We start from the raw sequence: 22,951 nt of genomic DNA, 5'->3' as shown, positions 1-22,951 counted from the left end.
TATTGTCTGAAAAGAAATCCATCTCTTTAATATGGCCCCTAAAGTCCTATATTAGATCTTTGTGTAAATCAGAAAAAAAATTTTAAATGAGTATGATGTATATTTCATCTATAGTCACAGTACAGCAGATTGGACATCTTATGAAAGTGAACTTTCACTTTTAGAAATGGTTTGCATTTAGTGAATGAATAGTTAGTAGTCACTGTGTAGTGATTAGTCTCACTAAAATAGTTACCATCATTAAAACTGGGAACTTGAATAATCCCTTCCTGATAGGATAAGAAATGATAAACAATAACTGCAAAGCTGAGGCAGTGTGCAGCATAGTAGTGAGAGATTATTTCTGAAAGATACCTACCTATTGTACAGAAGGCAGAAAAGCAATGCCTGCTTGAGAACCAGTTATTTTGCCTATTGTACCAAGCAGGTCTAGATTACCAACTTCATTCCTTACAGATCCAGAGAGTGAGATAGGTTGACTTCATTAGGATCAGATATTTTCTTTTGTGTGTTGGACAACTGTCACGAGAGTACAGTTTTGTAAGAACAAGATGTTCTCTTGCCATCAGTTAAAAGATTATCATAATAGATATTCAAATAGAACAAGTTGGGACTCTGCAGGTTCTAATAAAAGCACAAAAATACTTTGCATTAACAAAAACAGCATTAGGTCCACTGGATGTGGCATCTAGCACATTGTACAGGGTATCCAAGGATAAGTTTAACTGAGTAGATCTCTGTCTAATCAAAGGGGGCTTCCCAGGTGGCTCAGTAGTAAAGAATCCACCTGCCAATGCAGGAGATACGGCTTGATCCCTGTGTCGGGAAGATCCCCTGGAGAAGAAAATGGCAACCCACTCCAGTACTCTTGCCTGGGAAATCCCATGGACAGAAGGGCCTGGTGAGCTGTAGTCCATGGGGTCACAAGAGTCAGACACAATTTGGTGACTGAACAACAAAAACATCTATCAAAGAACAGTAGGTTGGTTTATTACACTAGTCAGAGGAGATACAGAGATGACAGTGTCTTGGTCTTCAATGCGCTCAGAATAGAGTTTTCTCTGGTTAATTTCTGTATTTTTCTAAAGAAAATTTTCAAAGAAAACATGCTTATTTATTTGTTCATTTGTTCACTAAACAGATAAATTTCAAGTGTCTTTTATGTACAAAGCATTGTTGTGATGTCACAGGGTGAAAACATTTAAAAATCACTGCCCCTGCTCCCCTTGCTCAAGCTTGCAGTGCTCCTCTCCCTGTGGAGTCACTGCATGTGAGTCATCCCTCCCGCATCAGATCATGATGACCCTTGGGAAATGTTGTTCAACAGCACCAGAGTCCGTGGCTCCCTGCATCCTTCCCTCCCTCCCCTTGTTCATCAGCTTAGGATGTGATGATGTATGCCTTCCAAGCTGAAAAAGCATGATTTCTATAAACATTTGCCATATAATGGGAAGGACTGATATAATGATATCCCTCACTAGTACACAGCACTCTTTGGGCCATCCTGATCTGTGTGGTCCAGATACTCTTGAGCAGTGGAAGGAGATAGTCTCAAGAGATTCTTTTTAAACATGTTGGTGTATGTATATATATATATGCACAGAAGCTGAACTTTTTTTGAAAGTTCTATATATGTATATATAGGGAACTATATATATATATATATATGGAGCTTTTAAAAAGGTTCAGCTTCTGTGTACCCTACTTCATGCTCACCACTACAAGTCTAGTCCCCATTCTCACCACTGAGTTGAGCCCCTTTACCCATTGGCCTCCCCCACCTGCCTTTCAAGAGATTATCCTTTCTAAACCTGGAATCACTACACCTTTCATACTTCTCTTGCCTTTGGAAAGAGGGCCAGGAAGAGAAGACTTCTGTTTCCGATGTTTTACCATGCTCTGAAGTTCAGTGCCTTTGACCAAGCTTCCTTGTGATAGGGCGTTTTCATTGTGAACTGAAGAGCCAGAGAAGTTGTCATGTCCCAGCAAGACACCTATAGTCTCTGTTCAGTGCTCCAGGCAATAGAAATCCAGAAACACTGTGCTGTTTAAGCATGCTATTGTCAGCATATCGTACTGATTGTATTGATGGTGTAGTATCATTTTCTCTCAGTCTCCTGGAGTTTGGTTAGGATTATGGTCATTGTAAACAGCAGTTCTTTTCTTTGTTGTTTTGTTCTGCATTTGATGACTATAAAGGGGAGGAGTGGTTCTTAGGCATTAGTGGCCTACGAGTATAGTACAACCACTGTCCCCTTCCTCTAGTGTGGCCTCCAGGTGTGGTTTGAAAGGAATACTTTTAAACAAAGCCTCAGTCTTGAGGTTTTAATATTCTGTATTTTTCTTCCATTGATTTAAAATGTATCTTGCTTTCTTCTTTAATAGTGGATGAGAGTTCTGAAGAGCACTCTTCAAGGAGGTATGATTTTATGGATGTTTTAAATTATATGTTTAACTAAGGGAACATGGAGAAGAGAAACTAATGGTCGTTGAGTGTTCTACTTTGGATTAGACAATGCATTACATGCTTAACATCTGTGACCTCATAGAGTCATCACAGCAGCTTTGTAAAGTAGCTGTATCCTACTTTTTCTTAATTAGGCAACTGTGGTTTCAGGAGGTTAATGAATTGACCCTGGTTAAAATGAGTTGACCTGTGATTTGACAGTTGGCCTTCCTGGCTCCCATGTCCACTCCCATGGCCCTCAGCAGAGACTGAGAAGTACCCATGGAGCATATAAGTTAAAGATATAAGTAAGTTCTTTGACTTGTGTCCATTTTAAGTTTGACATTGTGGGGAAACTCCCTGCACTCCCTCTTAGAAGTGTACTCACTTCTTAGAGAAATGGTGCCATCTCAGTCAGTGGTATCCCTGCTGACGGACCAAGACTCCCCTTTTGGACGGACTCAGATTCGTCTCTGAACCTTGAACAGACAATGGATAAGGAAAAGCCTATTCTTCCGCTTTGCTTTAAGTCACCTGGTTTATTCCAGTTTGGGCAAACAAGAATTATTTCAATCCATCAATGGGGTTTTCAGTTCAGCTGTTAGAACTTTTGGTGAAAACAAATTATTTTTAGGCTCTGCCGATACAGTGGCTGTCACTCTCTGTTATGGAAACTAAGAATGAGCGTTAACTAGATATTTCATAGGTTGGGAGAGATGGACGCAGAAATAGGTAATGAAAAACTTTTTTGTAGACTTCCCTGGAGGTGCAGTGGTTAAGATGTTTAGTAAGACATCTTCCAATGTAGGCAGTGTGTGTTTGATACTCGGTCAGAGAAGCTAAGATCTCACATGACCCAGGGTCAGACAGCCAAAACATAAAATAGAAGCACCATTGGAACTAATTCAGTAAAGACTTTAAAAGTGATCCACATCAAGAAATCTTTAAAAAAATTAAAAAAAAAAAAAGCTGTTTTAAAACAGGCCAAATTTTATTCATGTCAAGAAAGTTCATTTAATATATAGACAAACTTTCACTTGTTTTTTTTTTTTTTTTCCTTTTGTTCAAGGACATGAGCTCACTCATTTTTATTGTATGTTTTTGCTTTAAAGGTTTCCCAACAAACCTGGCATTGATTTAGGGCCTACATCAAATGATGAAGTCTTAGATTTTAAAACCAAGGTAAAATGTTCTGTTGTGAAATTAGTTTTACTGCTCTGAAATTAGTTTCATGTAGTATTAGATGTCTTATGATTAGACAGTGGAAGTGACAAATAGATTCAAGGGATTAGATCTGATAAACAGAGTGCCTGAAGAACTATGGATGGAGATTCATGACATTGTACAAGAGGCAGTTATCAAGACCATCCCCAAGAAAAAGAAAAGCAAAAAGGCAAAATGGTTGTCTGAGGAGGCCTTCCAAATAGCTGAGGAAAGAAGAGAAGCAAAAGGCAAAGGAGAAATGGAAAGATATACCTATTTGAATGCAGAGTTCCAAAGAATAGCAAGGAGAGATAAGAAAGCCTTTCTCAGTGATGAAGGCAAAGAAACAGAGGAAACAATACAATGGGAAAGGCTAGAGATCTCTTCAAGAAAATTAGAGATACCAAGGGAACATTTCATGCAAAGATGGACACCATAAAAGATGAAATGGTATGGACCTAAGAGAAGCAGAAGATATTAAGATGAGGTGGCAAGAATACACAGAACTCTACAAAAAAGATCTTTATGACCCAGATAACCAGGATGGTGTGATCACTCACCTAGAGCCAAACATCCTGGAATGCAAAGTCAAGTAGGCCTAAAGAAGCATCACTATGAACAAAGCTAGTGGAGGTGATGGAATTGCAGTTGAGCTATTTCAAATCCTCAAAGATGATGCTGTGAAAGTGCTGCACTCAATATGCCAGCAAATTTGGAAAACTCATCAGTGGCCACAGGACTGGAAAAGGTCAGTTTTCCTTCCAATCCCTAAGAAAGGCAATGCCAAAGAATGTTCAAACTACCACATAATGGCACACATCTCACATGCTAGCAAAGTAATGCTCAAAATTTTCCAAGCCTGACTTCAAGAGTACATGAACCATGAACTTCAGATGTTCAAGCTGGATTTAGAAAAGGCAGAGGAACCAAAGATCAAATTGTCAACCTCTGGATCATAAAAAAAGCAAATGAGTTCCAGAAATGCATCTACTTCTGTTTTATTGACTGTGCTAAACCATTTGACTCTGTGGATCACAATAAAGTATAGAAAATTCTTCAAGAGATGGGAATACCAGATCATCTGACCTGCCTCCAGAGAAATCTGTATATAGGACAAGAAGCAATAGTTAGAACTGGATATGGAACAATAGACTGGTTCCAAATCAGGAAAGGAGTACATCAAGGATGTAAATTGTTACCCTGCAACTTATATGCAGAGTACATCATGCAAAATGCTGAGCTGGATGAAGCACAAGCTGGAATCAAGATAGCTAGAAGGAATATCAATAACCTCAGATACTCAGATGACACCACCATGATGGCAGAAATTGAAGAAGAACTAAAGAGCCTCTTGATGAAAGTGAAAGAGGAGAGTGAAAAAGTTGACTTACAACTCAACATTCAGAAAACTAAGATCATGGCATCTGGTCCCATCACTTCATGGCAAATAGATGGGGAAACAATGGAAACAGTGACAGACTTCTTTTTTGGGGCTTCAAAATCACTGCAGATGGTGACTGCAGCCATGAAATTAAAAGACGCTTGCTCCTTAGATGAAAAGCTATGACCAACCTAGACAGCAGATTGAAAAGCAGGGACATTACTTTGCCAGCAAAGTTCTGTCTAGTCTAAGCTATGGTTTTTCTAGTAGTCATGTATGAATGTGAGAGTTGCACTATAAAGCAGGCTGAGAGCTGAAGAACTGATGCTTTTGAACTGTGGTGTTGGAGAAGACTCTTCAGAGTCCCTTGGACTGCAAGGAGATCCAATCAGTCCATTCTGAAGGAAATAAGTCCTAAATATTCATTGAAAGGACTGATGCTGAAGCTGAAACTCCAATAGTTTGGTCATCTGATGCGAAGAGCCGATTCATTGGAAAATACCGATTCTGGGAAAGTTTGAAGGTGGGAGGAGAAGGGGATGACAGAGGATGAGATGGTTGGATGGCATCACCAACTCAATGGACAAGAGTCTGTAAAACCTCTGGGAGTTGGTGATGAACAGGGAAGCCTGGTGTGCTGCAGTCCATGGGATCGCAAAGAGTCGCACACCACTGAGCAACTGAACTGAGCTAAACTGATGTTGATATTTTCATAAAATTTGAAGAACAGTGTAGATGCATAAAATATATTAATAAAATCATATGAAACAGAGGCTTTGCTCATAGTATATCCTTAAGAATACTGATATGGTACTGATCTATTGTATATAAATTCTAAATATATGTTTCTCCACATACCTTATTATACTTGTTTTTTTTTTTCCATAAAGTTTGTTCTTGACTAGAAATGTCTCTCTTTTTCCTTTCTTCTTCCTCCTCTACCTTTTTAAAATTTAAAAAAATAAAAAATTTACTGTTAACCTAATTTTTCCTTGCAGAACACATTTCTTCAGTGTCTGTTCTTTCAGGCCATTTCTCTCTGCCTCTATTGTGAACATGTTTGCTTATGGCTTTCTATTTAGAGTGTGACTTTCATTCATGATCATTGCCCTATGGGTTTAACCTTGTTTTTTCCCTGTTTCATAGAAGCAGCTGAATTTTTTCCCTGTTTGATTTGTCTGTAGCTGTTTGACAAACAGAATAGAAGTAGCTTATCCTATCTGCAGTTCTAGCCCATCTAAATAAGGTTCTGTTAAAACCTAAACTTTCATATTTCCCTTCCCAAGTGATAATCCATGTATATATTAATCATGGAAGCAAATTTCAAAATATAGCAATTAATTTAAATGTCTTAGTTTTTCAATAGTGCTCTAAACTACCGGGGATAAATTATTACTCTAGAACATTTTGGTAGAGAAAGTAATCTAGTGGGTGTCTTAGTATTTGTATAGCAGTCAATTAGGTGTAAGGAGAGGGAGATCTGGTGCTTCTGATGTCATCTGTCATAATCCTTTCCCCATGAGCAGGTCAGTCAGTGACAGAACTGTGATTTGAATCCACCTCTGAATGACTCCAGAGCCTGTACTCTTTGTGTTAGATCATAGAGGAATGGGGGATGTTATAATTCTTTTATTCAGGTTGATACTTGTTATATCCTTCAAGCTCTTATTTTCTTCTCCAGCATGTCCTGAAACCAAAGTTAACGAAGCTAATGAAGGCTTCTCAGCAATCCAAGAGAAACGGTAAGTTATTTGAAGACTGTCCTCCTGGTGTTATTCCTTGATTTGAAATGACACATGTTCTCAGGTACTCTCTCCTGTTTTCACTGTACTAGAAGCAAAATGTGGCATTTTGAGACCAGAGAGTACAACTTTCTCTCAGGACAATAATTCTGATAGTAACGTTGAAGATGTGGTTGAAACATTTCCCAAACCATCACCCTGGTTTGAGGGCATCTGTCATCCTGCCTTCCCATCGCCTGAGCCTGTTCCAAAACTTCTCAAGTCTGTAACAGGCCTTGGTCGTACAAAGGTAAGTTGTTCTGTTTTTAACTCTTCTTTCCCTGTGTTTGTTCACATACCATTCCCCTGATCCTTATGATGACAAAAAGGATCCCACCACAGAAATAGAAGCTCTCAAAGTCACAGTACAAAATGGTGTGATAGTAAGAGGCATACAGGTGCATGATTCAGATTTATAAATATTGGCATACGAAGTATGCTGTTATGAAAGAAAAGAATTACAAAGCACTGAGGAGTGAACTCCGGGGGTTGGTGATGGACAGGGAGGCCTGGTGTGCTGCAATTCATGGGGTCGCAAAGAGTCGGACACGACTGAGTGACTGAACTGAACTGAACTGAGGAGAAACAACTAGATGAATATGAAGATGGGGGGAGGATGAAGGGGAAGAATTCCTTTAAGAAGGACAAAATGAATATAAGATGGAATGAGAGTGAAGATGAGACAGGTATTATACAAACACAACAGAAATAGTGGGGGTCAGTCAGACCAGGAATTCTATATTATAAATATGCAAGAAATTATTTCAAAATCAACTTAAGAGAAAGTGAGGTCGTAAAAAAACAATGCTCAAACTTTTTTGAATGACATACGGCTGATTTTTATGAAGAACTAAAATGTGTTCCTTATTTTTTTTGGTGGTTGTTTTCAAGGTTGGTGATTGTTCTTGTTTTTTTGTTGAAGTGTAGTCAGTTTAAAATACTGTGTAAGTTTCAGGTGTACAGCAATGTGATTTGTTTATACTCGTGTATGTATATATATATATATTTTGAATATAGTTCCCTCTGGAAGTTCATTTAAATTTGAAGTGATTTCTCTTTTCAAAAAAATTCTCACTTTGAAATTAATGAAGCAATGTCTTCTATTTAACCTAGCAAAACTTCATTTTGAGACAATTCAAGATGAGCCTTGTTTTAGGCCTTCGGAGACATATAATGAATTAAGAATTTTTGGCCCTTCTGTTTCTTGTGGTTTCTAACTTCAGTTCAGTTCAGTCACTCAGTCGTGTCTGATGCTAAATAGTTAATGTACTTCTCTAATTTATCTTACTGTTTGCTATAACCTTGGTGGGTGTTTTAGATCTTTCTGAAAATAAAGAGGAAATATATAAGCATTTTATCTGTTCTTTTTACTAAAATTATAATTCATAATTTTATAAATGAGATTCTTAATCTCTCTTCATTAAATGAGAAAATTTTCAGCTGCAACACTCTGAAAGAAGAAATGTAGTAGTATATTTTTTCCTCTGGAGAGATTCTGATTTCTTTTTTCTGAATGTCAGCAAATAATGGGTAATTACATACATTAAATGAATGAAATCACGATTTATGCTTTTTTCTTATATAGACTACTTGTTACTATAAAATCATAAGGAAAGAAAAATTACCACCAGAGTTTATAAAATTATCTGTGGAAGATATTTTTTCTTTTAAAAATATCTCTAGCAACATGTACATTCCACATTTTTTAAATTAATTTCTTATTTTAATTACTTTACAATATTATAGTGGTTTTGTCATACATTGACATGAATCAGCCATGGATGTACATGCGCTCCCCATCCTGAAATCATCTCCCACCTCCCTCCTCATCCCATCCCCTCTGGGTCATCCCAGTGCACCAGCCCTGAGCACCCTGTCTCATGCATCGAACCTGGACTGGTGATCTGTTTCACATATAATAATATACATGTTTCAATGCTATTCTCTCAAGTCATCCCACCCTTGCCTTCTCCCATAGAGTCCAAAAGACTGTTCTTTACATCTATATCTCTTTTGCTATCTCACATATAGGGTTATCGTTACCATCTTTCTAAATTCCATATATATGCGTTAGTATACTGTATTGGTATTTTTCTTTCTGGCTTACTTCACTCTGTATAATAGACTCCAGTTTCATCCACCTCATTAGAACTGATTTCAATGTATTCTTTTTAATGGCTGTGTAATATTCCATTGTGTATATGTACCACAGCTTTCTTATCCATTCGTGTCCTGATGGACATCTAGGTTGCTTCCATGTCCTGGCTATTATAAACAGTGCTGCAACAAACATTGGGCTACACGTGTCTCTTTCCCTTCTGGTTTCCTTGGTGTGTATGCCCAGCAGTGGGATTGCTGGGTCGTATGGCAGTTCTATTTCCAATTTTTAAGGAATCTGCACACTGTTCTCCATAGTGGCTGTACTAGTTTGCATTCCCACCAACAATGTAAGAGGGTTCCCTTTTCTCCACACCCTCTCCAGCATTTATTGTTTGTAGACTTTTGGATAGCAGCCATTCTGACTGGCGTGAGATGGTACCTCATAGTGGTTTTGATTTGCGTTTTTCTGATAATGAGTAACGTTGAACATCTTTTCATGTGTTTGTTAGCCATCTGTATGTCTTCTTTGGAGAAATGTCTATTTAGTTCTTTGGCCTATTTTTTGATTGGATAGTTTATTTTTTTGGAATGAGGTGCCAGGAGCTGGTTGTATATTTTTGAGTTGCTTCATTTGCTATTATTTTCTCCCATTCTGAAGGCTGTTTTTGACCTTGCTTATAGTTTCCTTCATTGTGCAAAAGCCTTTAAGTTTAATTAGGTCCCATTTGTTTATTTTTGCTTTTATTTCCATTACTATGGGAGGTGGGTCATAGAAGACTCTGCTGTGATTTTTGTTGGAGAGTGTTTTGCCTATGTTTTCCTCTAGGAGTTTTATAGTTTCTGGTCTTATGTTTAGATCTTTAATCCATTTTGAGTTTATTTTTTGTGTATGGTATTAGAAAGTGTTCTAGTTTCATTCTTTTACAAGTGGTTGACCAGTTTTCCCAGCACCACTTGTTAAAGAGACTGTCTTTTGTCCATTGTATATTCTTGCCTCCTTTGTCATTGATAAGGTGTCCATAGGTGCATGGATTTATCTCTGGGCTTTCTATTTTGTTCCATTGATCTATATTTCTGTCTTTGTGCCAGTACCATACTGTCTTGATGACTGTAGCTTTGTAGTATAGCCTGAAGTCAAGCAGGTTGATTCCTCCAGTTCCATTCTTTCACAAGATTGCTTTGGCTATTAGAGGTTTTTTGTATTTTCATACAAATTGTGATATTATTTGTTCTAGTTCTGTGAAAAATACCGTTGGTAGCTTGATAGGAATTGCATTGAATCTATAGATTGCTTTGGGTAGTATACTCATTTTCACTATATTGATTCTTCCAATCCATGAACATGGTATATTTCTCCATCTATTTGTGTCCTCTTCGATTTCTTTCAACAGTGTTTTATAGTTTTCTATATATAGGTCTTTTGTTTCTTTAGGTAGGTATATTCCAAGTATTTTATTCTTTTGGTTGCAATGGTGAATGGAATTGTTTCCTTAATTTCTCTTTCTGTTTTCTCATTGTTCGTGTATAGGAATGCAAGGGATTTCTGCGTGTTGATTTTATATCCTGCAACTTTACTATATTCATTGATTAGCTCTAGTAATTTTCTGGTGAAGTCTTTATGGTTTTCTATGTAGAGGATCATATCATATGCAAACAGTGAGAGTTTTGCTTCTTCTTTTCCAATCTGGATTCCTTTTACTTCTTTTTCTGCTCTGATTACTGTGGCCAAAACTTCCAAAACTATGTTGAACAGTAGTGGTGAGAGTGGGTACCCTTGTCTTGTTCCTGACTTTAGGGGAAATGCTTTCAATTTTTCACCACTGAGGATAATGTTTGCTGTGAGTTTGTCATATATAGCTTTTATTATGTTGAGGTATGTTCCTTCTGTTCCTGCTTTCTGGCAAGTTTTTATCATAAATGGATGTTGAATTTTGCCAAAGCCTTTCTCTGCATCTATTGAGAAAATCATATGGTTTTTATCTTTCAATTTGTTAATGTGGTGTATTACATTGATTGATTTGCGGATATTGAAAAATCCTTGCATCCCTGGGATAAAGCCCATTTGGTCATGATGTATGATGTTTTAATATGTTGTTGGATTCTGTTTGCTAGAATTTTGTTAAGGATCTTTGCATCTATGTTCATCAGTGATATTGGCCTATAGTTTTCTTTTTATGTGGCATCTTTGTCTGGTTTTGGTATTAGGGTGATGGTGGCCTCATAGAATGAGTTTGGAAGTTTACCTTCCTCTGCAATTTTCTGGAAGAGTTTCAGTAGAATAGGTGTTAGGTCATCTTTAAATTTTTGGTAGAATTCAGCTGTGAAGCCATCTGGTCTCAGGCTTTTGTTTGCTGGAAGATTTCTGATTACAGTTTCAATTTCCATGCTTGTGATGGGTCTGTTAAGATTTTCTATTTCTTCCTGGTTCAGTTTTGGAGAGTTATACTTTTCTAAGAATTTGTCCATTTCTTCCACGATGTCCATTTTATTGGCATATAGTTGCTGATAGTAGTCTCTTATGATCCTGTGTATTTCAGTGTTGTCTGTTGTGATGTCTCCATTTTAATTTCTGATTTTGTTGATTTGATTTTTCTCCCTTTGTTTCTTGATGAGTCTGGCTAATGGTTTGTCAATTTTATTTATCTTCTCAAAGAAGCAGCTTTTAGCTTTGTTGATTTTTGCTATGGTCTCTTTTGTTTCTTTTGCATTTCTTTCTGCCCTAATTTTTAAGATTTCTTTCCTTCTACTAACCCTGGGGTTCTTCGTTTTTTCCCTTTCTAGTTGCTTTAGGTATAGAGTTAAGTTATTTATTTGACTTTTTTCTTGTTTCTTGAGGTAAGCCTGTATTGCTATGAGCCTTCCCCTTAGCACTGCTTTTACAGCGTCCCATAGGTTTTGGGTTGTTTTGTTTTCATTTTCCTTCCTTTATATGCATATTTTGATTTCTTTTTTGATTTCTTCTGTGACTTGTTGGTTATTCAGAAGCATGTTGTTCAGCATGTTGGAATTTTTAATAGTTTTTGTCCTATAATTGACATCTAATCTTATTGCATTGTGGTCAGAAAAGATGCTTGGAATGATTTCAATTTTTTTGAATTTACCAAGGCTAGATTTATGACCCAGGATGTGATCTATCCTGGAGAAGTTTCCATGTGTACTTGAGAAAAAGGTGAAATTCATTGTTTTGGGGTGAAATGTCCTATAGATATAATTTAGGTCTAACTAGTCCATTGTATTATTTAAAGTTTGTGTTTCCTTGTTAATTTTCTGTTTAGTTGATCTATCCATAGGTGTGAGTGGGGTCTTAAAGTCTCCAACTATTATTGTGTTATTGTTAATTTCTGCTTTCATACTTGTTAGCATTTGCCTTACATATTGTGGTGCTCCTATGTTGGTGCACATATATTTATAATTGTTATGTCTTCTTCTTGGATTGATCCATTGGTCATTATGTAGTTTCCTTCTTTGTCTCTTTCCACAGCCTTTATTTTAAAGTCTATTTTATCTGATATGAGTATTGCTACTCTTGCTTTCTTTTGGTCTCTGTTTGTGTCGAATAACTTTTTCCAGCCCTTCACTTTCAGTCTGTATGTGTCCTCTGTTTTGTTGAGGTGAGTCTTTTGTAGACAACATATATAGGGGTCTAGTTTTTGTATCCATTCAGCCAGTCTTTGTCTTTTGGTTGGGGCATTCAACCCATTTACATTTAAGTTAATTATTGATAAGTATGATCCCGTTGCCATTTGCTTTGTTGTTTTGGGTTCAAGTTTATACACCCTTTCTTGTTTCCTGTCTAGAGAAGATCCTTTAGCATTTGTTGAAGAGCTGGTTTGGTGGTGCTGAATTCTCTCAGCTTTTGCTTGTCTGTAAAGCTTTGGATTTCTCCTTCATATTTGAATGAGCTCCTTAGTGGATACAGTAATCTGGGTTATAGTTTTTTTCTCTTTCATCACTTTAAGTATGTCCTGCCATTCCCTACTTGCCTGAAGAGTTTCTATCGAAAGATCAGCTGTTATCCTTATGGGAATCCTCTTGTGTGTTATTGTTGTTTTTCCCTTGCTGCTTTTAATATGTGTTCTTTGTGTTTGATCTTTGTTAATTTGATGAATATGTGTCTTGGGGTGTTTCGCCTTGGGTTTATCCTGTTTGGGATTCTCTGGGTTTCTTGGACTTGGATGACTATTTCCTTCCACATTTTAGGGAAGTTTTCAACTATTATCACTTCAAGTATTTGCTCATGGCCTTTCTTTTTGTCTTCTTCTGGGACTCCTCTGATTCGAATGTTGGGGTGTTTAGCATTGTCCCAGAGGTCTCTGAGGTTGTCCTCATTTCTTTTAATTCTTTTTTCTTTTTTCCTCTCTGCTTCATTTATTTTTACCATTCTATCTTCTACCTCACTTTTCCTATCTTCTGCCTCAGCTATTCTACTGTTGGTTCCCTCCAAAGTGTTTTTGATCTCATTTATTGCATTATTCATTATTGATTGACTCTTTTTTATTTCTTCTAGGTCCTTGTTAAACATTTCTTGCATTTTCTCAATCCTTGTCTCCAGGCTATTTATCTGTAACTCCATTTTGTTTTCAAGATTTTGGATCATTTTTACTATCATTATTCTGAATTATTTTTCAGGTAGACTCCCTATTTCCTCCTCTTTTATTTGGTTTGGTGGGCATTTATCATGTTCCTTTACCTGCTGAGTATTTCTCTGCTTTTTCATCTTGTTTTGATTGCTGTGTTTGGGGTGGCCTTTCAGTATTCTGGCAGTTTGTGGTTCCTCTTTATTGTGGAGTTTCCTCACTGTGGGTGGGATTGGACGATTGGCTTGTCAAGGTTTCCTGGCTAGGGAAGCTTGTGTCAGTATTCTGGTGGGTGGAGCTGGATTTCTTCTGTCTGGAGTGCAATGAAGTGTCCAGTAGTGAGTTTTAGGATGTCTGTGGGTTTGGTGTGACTTTGGGCAGCCTGTATATTGAAGTTCAGGGCTATGTTCCTGCGTTGCTGGAGAATTTGTGTGGCTTGTCTTGCTCTGGAACTTGTTGGCTCTTGGGTGGTGCTTGGTTTCAGTGTAGGTATAGAGGCTTTTGGATGAGCTCTTATCGATTAATGTTCCCAGGAGTCAGGAGTTCTCTGGTGTTCTCAGATTTTGGACTTAAGGCTCCTGCCTCTGGTTTTCAGTCTTATTCTTACAGTAGCCTCAAGACTTCTCCATCTATACAGCACCAATGATAAAACATCTAGGTTAATGATGAAAAGCTCCTCCACAGTGAGGAACACCTGGAGAGGTTCACAGAGTTACATGGAGAAGAGAAGAGGGAGAAGGGAGATAGTGGTAACCAGGAGTAGGAGAGGGGGAACCAAAAGGGGAGAGAGCAAGCTAGCCAGTAATCAATTCCCTATGTGCTCTCCGCAGTCTGGACCCCTTGGAGAGGTTCACAGAGTTACAAAGAGAAGAGAAGAGGAAGGAAGGAGACAGGTGACAGGAGGAGAAAAGGGTGAATGAAAAGGAGAGAGACAGATCCAGGCACTAATTAGGTCCCTAAGTGTTCTCCACAGTCTGGAACACACAAAGATTCACAGAGTTGGGTAGAGAAAAGAAGGGGGAGGGAGGAGATAGAGGCGACCTGATGGAGACAAAGCAGAGTCAAAAAAGGGAGAGAGCAATCAAGCCAGTAATCACACTCCCAAGTAAAAATGGGTACTGAAGATTGGGTTCTTAAAGGTACAAAATTGATAACAAATACCAAAAAGCAAAGATTAAAAATCTAGAGTAGAGGTTAGACTCTGAAAAATACAATATTAGAAAAACAAAACAAAGTCACAAAACTTATAAAATATATATATGAAGTTTGCTTTAAAAATAGGGTCTTTTTTTTTTTTTGCAAGGTAATAGTAGGTTATAAAAATGAAAATTAAAGGAGTAATGTCAGGGGATGTTCAGCTTTAAGGGATCCAATATGTTATTCTTTTCTTTTGTGTGCCATTTCTTAAGGATTCTCTATTCCTCATCAGTTGCTGCAGGAACGAGCAGAGCTGCACGCAGTTCCTGGGACTGAGATCCTGAGAAAGGGCACCTGCTTTGTCCCTTCAGTGACTCCCTCCAGTGACCTCACTCAAATGTGATCTGCTCAGTTATGCCCCTCTCACTCAGGACATGCAACGCTTTCTGGCCCTTTGAAGATTGTTATTTGCTTGGCTTTGTTTTTGCTCAGTTTTTTTTTTTTTTTACTGCCTAAAGCTGCCTTGTATGATGATATATGAACATGCTTTTCTGCAAACAAAGCACCCTTGTTTCACTCGAGACTTGGGTCCCCTGCATCCCTCTTCTCATCAACTCCCGGTCTACAAAGACAATGACAGAGTAATAGAGAACTTAAAAATAAAAAAAATTTAAATATTTAAATAATGATAATAGTAAAAATATATCTAGGAATTTCTCTGGAGCTGTTGTGGGCAGTGTGGGGCCAGTTCAGTTTCAGATAGTTTCTTGATCCACCTTATACATCTCAAGATCTTTAGGCCCCTGCCAATGTAGTCACTGCTAACTACAGGGTTTTAATCTGTTGCACCTGTCACTTCCAAAGCGGTTCCCTCTGTTTATTATAGCTTCTTCTGTTTGCTGGTCTCTTCAGTGTCTAATTTCTGTCCTGACACAAGGGGGCAAAGGTGGTCACTTATTTAGGCTCACTTGTTCAGTACTGCTGTGGGGACAGAGGGAAACTGCAAAGAAATATCACTGGCATGTGTGGGGAGTGCTTGCAGTGTCTCGGCCACACTGGGTTTGCCCTTGCTCATGGCACGTGCACTTTCCCACTCTACACTTCTCAGGCTCTAGGTTGCTCTGCCGGGGAACTATCTGAGGCGGGCCCTGGTTTGCGTGCACTTGCGAGGTCTAAGCTGCTCAGGTTCAGGTTCTCAGGTAGTCCACAAAGGGGCAGACTCGGTTGGGCCTGCGTTTTGTGCCCTTCCCAGGTCCGAGCAGCTCAGGCGACCAGGTGCTTGGCGAGCGGTCTCCCCAGGTGGGGAGTGCATCTTATCACCTCCCCGGTCCAGCCGCTCGGTTTCCTGGGTGGCAGCGGGTGCACCCGTCTCCAGTGTGTCGTATGTCTCTTCTGGGGAGCTGATCTCTGGCTGTGACCCTCCCGGCAGAAGTCAACCATCCAGAATCCCAAGGGGTTTTGGTTAGTGACTGGGTGCCTGCTTGCAGCTTGGTAGAGGATGCCTCTCTGGGGCCGAGTTTGCCTCTTTCCAGCTCTGGGTGCGGCGCTCCTGCCTCCCTGTCTCCAGTGGGAGATGGGCCGATCCGCAGCTGGCTAGCTCTCCTCTGGTATTTGCTCAGTCCTTTGTTTTCTGAGTGGGCCTGGCAATGCCTTAGGTTAGGGCTTTTCGCAGGATAGTTCTCTCTCTCTCTCTCTCTCTTTTTTTTTTCTCTCTCTCTCTGGCTATCCCACAGTTTGGGTTGCTATCTCATGTTAGTTCCCTCAGATTGCTCCCTCAGGGCATTCAGGCCCAGTCCTTACCCTAAGCAATGCAGCCCGTGCCTCCCTGTTCAGCCCGCACTTGCTGCTGGCGGATGCAAGCTCTGGGAGTTCCAGTTAGGCACGTGATCTGTGGGTTTTATTTATTTATGTATTTAATTTTCCTCCCAGTTATGTTGCCCTCTGAGATTCTAAAACTCCCCACAGACCTGCCGGTGGGAGTGTTTCCTGGTGTTTGGAAACTTCTCCCCTTTTAAGACTCCCTCCCTGGGATGGATCTCTGGCCCTACCTCTTTTGTCTCTCTTTTTATCTTTTATATTTTGTCCTACCTCCTTTCGAAGACAATGGGCTGCCTTTCTGGGTGCCTGATGACCTCTGCCAGCATTCAGAAGTTGTTTTGTGGAATTTGCTCAGCGTTCAAATGTTCTTTCAATGAACTTGTGAGGGAGAAAGTGGTCTGCCTGTCCTATTCCTCCGCCATCTTAGCACCATGCCCCCCCCCCCATATTATTTTTAAGAAACTTTATTAATTTCAGTGTTTATAGATGTTAAATTAGCACATCAATTCTTTGTTATACATGTGAAACTAACGTGTAAATTCTTCCATATAGAAAAGTTAGTTCATTGTGGTTACTTGATTTTTTTAGTTGGTTTTTTCTTTCCCGATGTGAATATTGAGTCCTTCTTGATCATCATAAATGCATTTGAAAACTTTTAAACCTTCAACTTGGATAATCATAGTTTTACTCCTTTTTTTGTATCTAGGTCATTCCTTTAATCTTTATCTACCATTCCAGAAGACATAGATATGAAGATAGAGTCCTTAGTGTGCTGTTTACAGGGAAAGAAGCAGTAAACCATGTGAATGTTCAAATAGGGTTGTAAAAAATTCATTTATTCTTAAATGAAGGATAATTGCTTTCCAGCATTTTGTTGTTTTCTGTCAGACATCAACAAGAATCAGCCATAGGTACACCCATGTCCCCTCCCTCCCAAACCCCCCTCCAATCTCCCTCTCCATGCCACCCTTCTAGATTGTTGCAGAGCCCCTCTTTGAGTTCCCTGAGTGACAGAGCAAATTCCCATTGGCTATCTATTTTACATATGGAATTGTGAGTTTCCATGTTACTCTTTCCATCCATCTCACCCTCTCCCCTCTTCCCCTTCCCCCGTGTCTCTAAGTCTGTTCTCTCTGTCTGTTTCTCCATTGCTGCCCTGCAGATAAACTCATCAGTACCATCTTTCTAGACTCCATACATATGCGTTAGTAGCAGATATTTATATTTCTCTTTCTGACTTACTTCACTGGTATAATAGGCTCTAGGTTCATCCACCTCAGTAGAACGGACTCAAATGCGTTCCTTTTTACAGCTGAGTAATATTCCTTTGTCTATATGTACCACCACATCTTCATCCATTCATTTGTCGATGGCCATCTAGGTTGCTTCCCTGTTCTAGCTATCATAATGTGTTCATGCACATCGGGGTGCATGTGTCTTTTTCCATTTTGGTTTCCTCAGGGTGTACTCCTGGGAGTGGGATTCCTGGGGCATATGGTGGTTTTATTTGTAGTTTCTCTGCATACCATCTTCCATAGTGGTTGTATCAATTTACCTTGCCACCAGCAGTGTAAGTGGGTTCCCTTTCCCCCACACCCTCTCTGGCATTCATTGTTTGTAGACTTTTTGATGATGGCCATTCTGACTGGTGTGAGGTGATATCTCATTGTGGCTGAGCGGTAAAGAATCTGCCTTCGGTGGGAGACCTGGGTTTGATCCCTGAGTCGGAAGGGAGGGCATGACAACCCACTCCAGTATTCTTGCCTGGAGAATCCAATGGACAGGGGAGCCTGGAAGGCTTCAGTCCTAGGGTGGCACAGAGTCGGACACAACTGAAGTGACTAAGCAGCAGCAGAGGTAGCAGACTTTTGGATGGTGGCCATTCTGCCTGGTGTGAGGTGGTGTCTCATTGTAGTTTTGATTTTCATTTCCATTGTGGTTTTTTACCAAATCAATGTTGACAAGATAGTGCTTGAAGCTTGAAAGTAGTATTATTACCTTTGGATTGTCAAGTTGATCTGCAAGGAACATTTCAAGAGAAGCAAAAGCGTAGGAAATAGTAATAAATGTGTGGGGCTATAATAACAGCAGTTAGCTTTAGTGATGTTTTAGTAAGTGCAAACCATTTTGGATAGCTTAAGTAGCACATGCAGAGTACCTTTATGGCCGCCGTACTTGAAGTAACATAAAGTAACGGTGCCCTGTTTGAAGGTGGCAGCTATGGAAGGAGATAAGAAGGGCCTGGTCTCTTAGATGTGGCAGCCACTGCTTGGTGATGCAGCACCCTGTTTGAATTCAGCATCCTGGTTCTGTCACATAGCAACTGTGGGATCTTGGCAAAACCTGTCTTAACCAGGTTAAAAGTGTAGGGTATTTCTTCAAAAGCGATTAGGAAACCTTCATGTAACTTATTGTTATCATTCATTCTAGCACAGTATCTCTGAGAGCCTTCCACAGAAGTATGTGGATCATTTACCTGGAACTGCTGGTCAAAGAGGAAAAAAGACATTAAATGGACAAGTAGAAGGTAAGAACTGTGTTTTACAGAAAAATCATTTGACAGAACATTGATTGAAAATGGGAATGCTGATACATTCTAATAGGCAAAGAAAATCACCTGTCAGATGGGTAGTGAGAAAAAAGATGAGAAAAGGAGGGCAATTATGTATCTTATCTTACATGTTTACATGTAATTAACTCTGTGTCCCTTTTTCCTTCTAGACTCTCCTGGGAAATATCCTAACATGAAGGTAAAAACATTTATGATTTTATCTTGAATTCTGAACTGTGGATCGTCTCCTATGTACATTATTTAGTAATCAACTTGTTTCCAAACCCCATTCAGCCAGCAGTCAGAATGAAAGAGTCTGTTCCTAATAAAACAGTCAGGATGAAGGATTTACAAACATCCAGTTCAGGTAATTTTGCAGTACACAGTTAACTCTGGAAAGAGGGTTAACTGAAATATTTGAAATGCTCAGTCTTCATACTTCTAATATTTTCTTCTCAAATTTAATTGAAGAATTGGACATACATAAGGCAAATGTTATTGTTGATACCTGTGTTTTGAAACAAAAGATATTCACAAGGATAAGAACAAGAAAATTTTAAATTGTAAGCTTCAACTCAAGATGTTTCTGTATATGCTTTGACACTCTGAAGTTCTCCATTTTGAATCTCTATACTTCTCAGGAACTCTCCGAGATTAAATTTTAGACTCTAAGCTTTTTCCAATGTCCAATAATGCTTCTTTGAACTCTAACCTTTCCCTAGAGTAAAACTTCACTTGCTAATATGTCAGCTGTATTTCAGCTTATAATTGTTTCATTATAATGTCGTTACACAGATGACTGTAGGCCAATCAGATGTTTTGATGAGCAGATTGTGTGTGTGTGTATGTTTGTATGTGCGTGTGTTTGTGTGTGTGTGTGTGTGAGAGTTTGTGGTGTCTTTGATTATTAGAAGTAGGGGAAGTAATCATGACTCTTGGATAGACATAATCTTTTGAAACAGTGATTCTGAAAGTTGTTGGCTTTAGGATCCTATTATACTTCTAAAAGTAATTGAGAATTCCAAGGAACTTTTGTTTCTGTCTGTTGATGTTTACTATATGGGAGTTCAGTTGAGTTCAGTCATTCCGTCGTGTCCGACTCTTTGTGACCCCATGGACTGCAGCACACCAGCCTTCACTGTCCATCAGAACTCCGGAGTTTACTCAGACTCAAGTCCATCAAGTTGGTGATGCCATCCAACCATCTCATCCTTTGTCTTCCCCTTCTCCCACCTTCAGTCTTTGCCAGCATCAGGGTCTTTTCCAGTGAGTCAGTTCTTCACATCAGGTGCCCAAAGTATTGGAGTTTCAGCTTCAGCATCAGTCCTTTCAATGAATATTCAGGGCTGAATTCCCTTTGGATGGAGTGGTTGGATATCCTTGCAGTCCAAGGGACTCTCAAGAGTGTCCTTAACACTACAATTCAAGAGCATCAATTCTTTGGTGTACAGCTTTCCGTACAGTCCAACTCTCACATCCATACATGACTACTGGAAAAACCATAGCTTGGACGAGACAAACTGACGTTAGCAAAGTAATGTCTCTGCTTTTTAATATGCTGTGAAGGTCGGTTATAGCTTTTCTTCCAAGCAGCAAACATCTTTTAATTTCATGAGTGCGGTCACCAACTGCAGTGATTTTGGAGCTCCCCAAAATAAAGTCTGTCACTGTTTCCATTCTTTCCCCATCTATTTGCATGAAGTGGGTGGGACCGGATGCCATGACCTTCGTTTTCTGAATGTTGAGTTTTAAACCAACCTTTCACTCTCCACTTTCACTTTCATCAAGAGGCTTTTTAGTTCCTCTTCACTTTCTGCTATAAGGCTGGTGTCATCTGCATATCTGAGGTTATTGATATTTCTCCTGGCAATCTTGATTCCAGTTTGTGCTTCATCCAGCCCGGAATTTTGCATGATGTACTCTGCATATAAGTTAAATAAGCAGGGTGACAATATACAGCCTTGATGTACTCCTTTCCCTATTTGGAATCAGTCTGTTGTTCCATGTCCAGTTCTAACTGTTGCTTGCCAGGAGCCGGCATATTGCATATTAAGTGCATATTGCATATTGAGTGCAGCACTTTTCAGGATCTGGAATAGCTCAACTGGAAATTCTATCACTGCCGGTAGCCAGCGTGAGGAACTCCGCCCATGACAAAGGTCATGAGGAAGGAGGCTCGGCATACGCAAAGGCGGGATCGAGCTTCAGGAGTCCCCCTGGAAATTCTCGAGCATATACCCCCAAAACCAGAGTCTGCCTACTTTCTGCTTTGTGCTTTCACCTACACCTCTGACTTTACGGGGGGCTGTCCCCCACTACCTCTCTGAAAAAAGTTAGCTTACAGCTCCAGTTAATAATTCCTGGGTGTGACAGTGTTTAACCTACAAACTCCTTTGGAAATCCTCTAGCCTGCCTGAATAGGTTTTTCCGGCCACATGTGATTGTTCAGAGCCTCCCAACTGTGAGAGGCAGGAGATGTTCTAAACTGTCTAAACACAGATTCTTTTGAGTAGTTAAAAGATTGATTAGAAATTGTATTGGTGAAGGGATTTTCACTTGTTGGGCCAATGTTTGCTGCTAAGTTTCCATATCCCTTACCTGCTGTGTCCCTGGCAGTGTATTGGTTAATATAATTGGTGTAAATAGTAGCTTTAATGTTTGTAACCTGGGACCCTTGAGTTAATTCTTTTTGTAGCCCACCACACCTTTGCGCTGTACGAATGCAACTTTATCTAATGCTTTTGGAGGGTGGCTCCTGACCAATCACCTTTAGAGAAAAATAAGTTTTCTGAAGAAAAGGTCTTAAAATGTTAACAGGCCTCCGGGCCAGAAGATGATGCAAATCACCTAAGCTTTTGCATATGATAAGTTTGCAGGAAGAAAGCCTGGTTTGCTGCAAGACTCTACCCCTTCCCCCATTATCCTCTGTGCATAACTTAAGGTATAAAAACTACTTTGAAAAATAAAGTGCGGGCCTTGTTCACCGAAACTCGGTCTCACCATGTCGTTCTTTCTCTTACCTTCTGGCTGAATTATTCAGCCTCTTTTCTCCACTGAATTTCCTCACTGAGCTATCCTTATTTCAGCCTCTTTTCTTCACTGAATTTTCCTACTGAGCTATCCTCATACTATTACTCTTTATATCCTTAATTAACATTTAATTAAGCAATTGTTTCCTGATCTTCGCCTACGCCGTCTCTCCTTCGAATACCCTGGTTCAGCCGGGGCTGGTCCCCGGCAGTTGCTTCTTGACCTGCATACAGATTTCTCAGGAGGTAGGTCAGGTGGTCTGGTATTCCCATCTCTTTAAGAATTTTCCAGTTTGTTGTGATCCACACAGTTAAAAGCTTTGGGGTGGTCAATAAAGCAGAAGTAGATGTTTTTCTGGAACTCTCTGGCTTTTTTGATGATCCAGTGGATGTTGTCAGTTTGATCTCTGGTTCCTCGGCCTTTTCTAAATCCAGCTTGAATATCTGAAAGTTCACGTTTCATGTGCTGTTGAGGCCTGGCCTGGAGAATTTTGAGTATTACTTTACTAGTGTGTGAGATGAGTGCAATTGTGTGGTAGTTTGAGCATTCTTTGGCATTGCCTTTCATTGAGATTGGAATGAAAACTGACCATTTCCAGTCCTGTAGCCACTGCTGAGATTTCCAGATTTGCTGGCATATTGAGTGCAGCACTTCCATAGCAGCATCTGTTAGGATTTGAAATAGCTCAACCGCAATTCCATCACCTCCACTGGCTTTGTTCGTAGTGATGCTTCCTAAGGCCCACTTGACTTCACATTCCAGGATGTCTGGCTCTAAGTAAAGGATCACACCATCGTGCTTATCTGGATCATGAAGATCTTTTCTATATAGTTTTTTTGTGTGTGTTCTTGCCATCTCTTCTTAATATCTTCTGCTTCTGTTAGGTCCATACCATTTCTGTCCTTTATTGAGCTCATCTTTGCATGA

The 22,951-nt window shown here is 39.5% G+C and overlaps 1 protein-coding gene across 1 annotated transcript in view; it reads left to right on the top strand.

Annotated features, from left to right (window-relative positions):
• LOC112449367 (ankyrin repeat domain-containing protein 26-like) overlaps positions 1 to 22,951 on the top strand; it is a 101,674-nt gene that overhangs the window by 19,430 nt on the left and 59,293 nt on the right. Inside the window, exons 7-13 of the mRNA XM_059892865.1 lie at positions 2,386 to 2,419; positions 3,559 to 3,628; positions 6,712 to 6,772; positions 6,865 to 7,061; positions 18,874 to 18,970; positions 19,165 to 19,193; positions 19,289 to 19,361. Of these exons, the coding sequence (XP_059748848.1) occupies positions 2,386 to 2,419; positions 3,559 to 3,628; positions 6,712 to 6,772; positions 6,865 to 7,061; positions 18,874 to 18,970; positions 19,165 to 19,193; positions 19,289 to 19,361 (561 nt within the window). The remainder of the gene's footprint in view (positions 1 to 2,385; positions 2,420 to 3,558; positions 3,629 to 6,711; positions 6,773 to 6,864; positions 7,062 to 18,873; positions 18,971 to 19,164; positions 19,194 to 19,288; positions 19,362 to 22,951) is intronic.

This window comes from Bos taurus, chromosome 13 (genome assembly GCF_002263795.3).
Source record: "Bos taurus isolate L1 Dominette 01449 registration number 42190680 breed Hereford chromosome 13, ARS-UCD2.0, whole genome shotgun sequence".
NCBI classification, from domain to species: Eukaryota; Metazoa; Chordata; class Mammalia; order Artiodactyla; family Bovidae; genus Bos; species Bos taurus.
The sequence above is the reverse complement of the archived record's forward strand: the minus strand, read 5'-3'. Positions and strand labels throughout refer to the sequence as shown.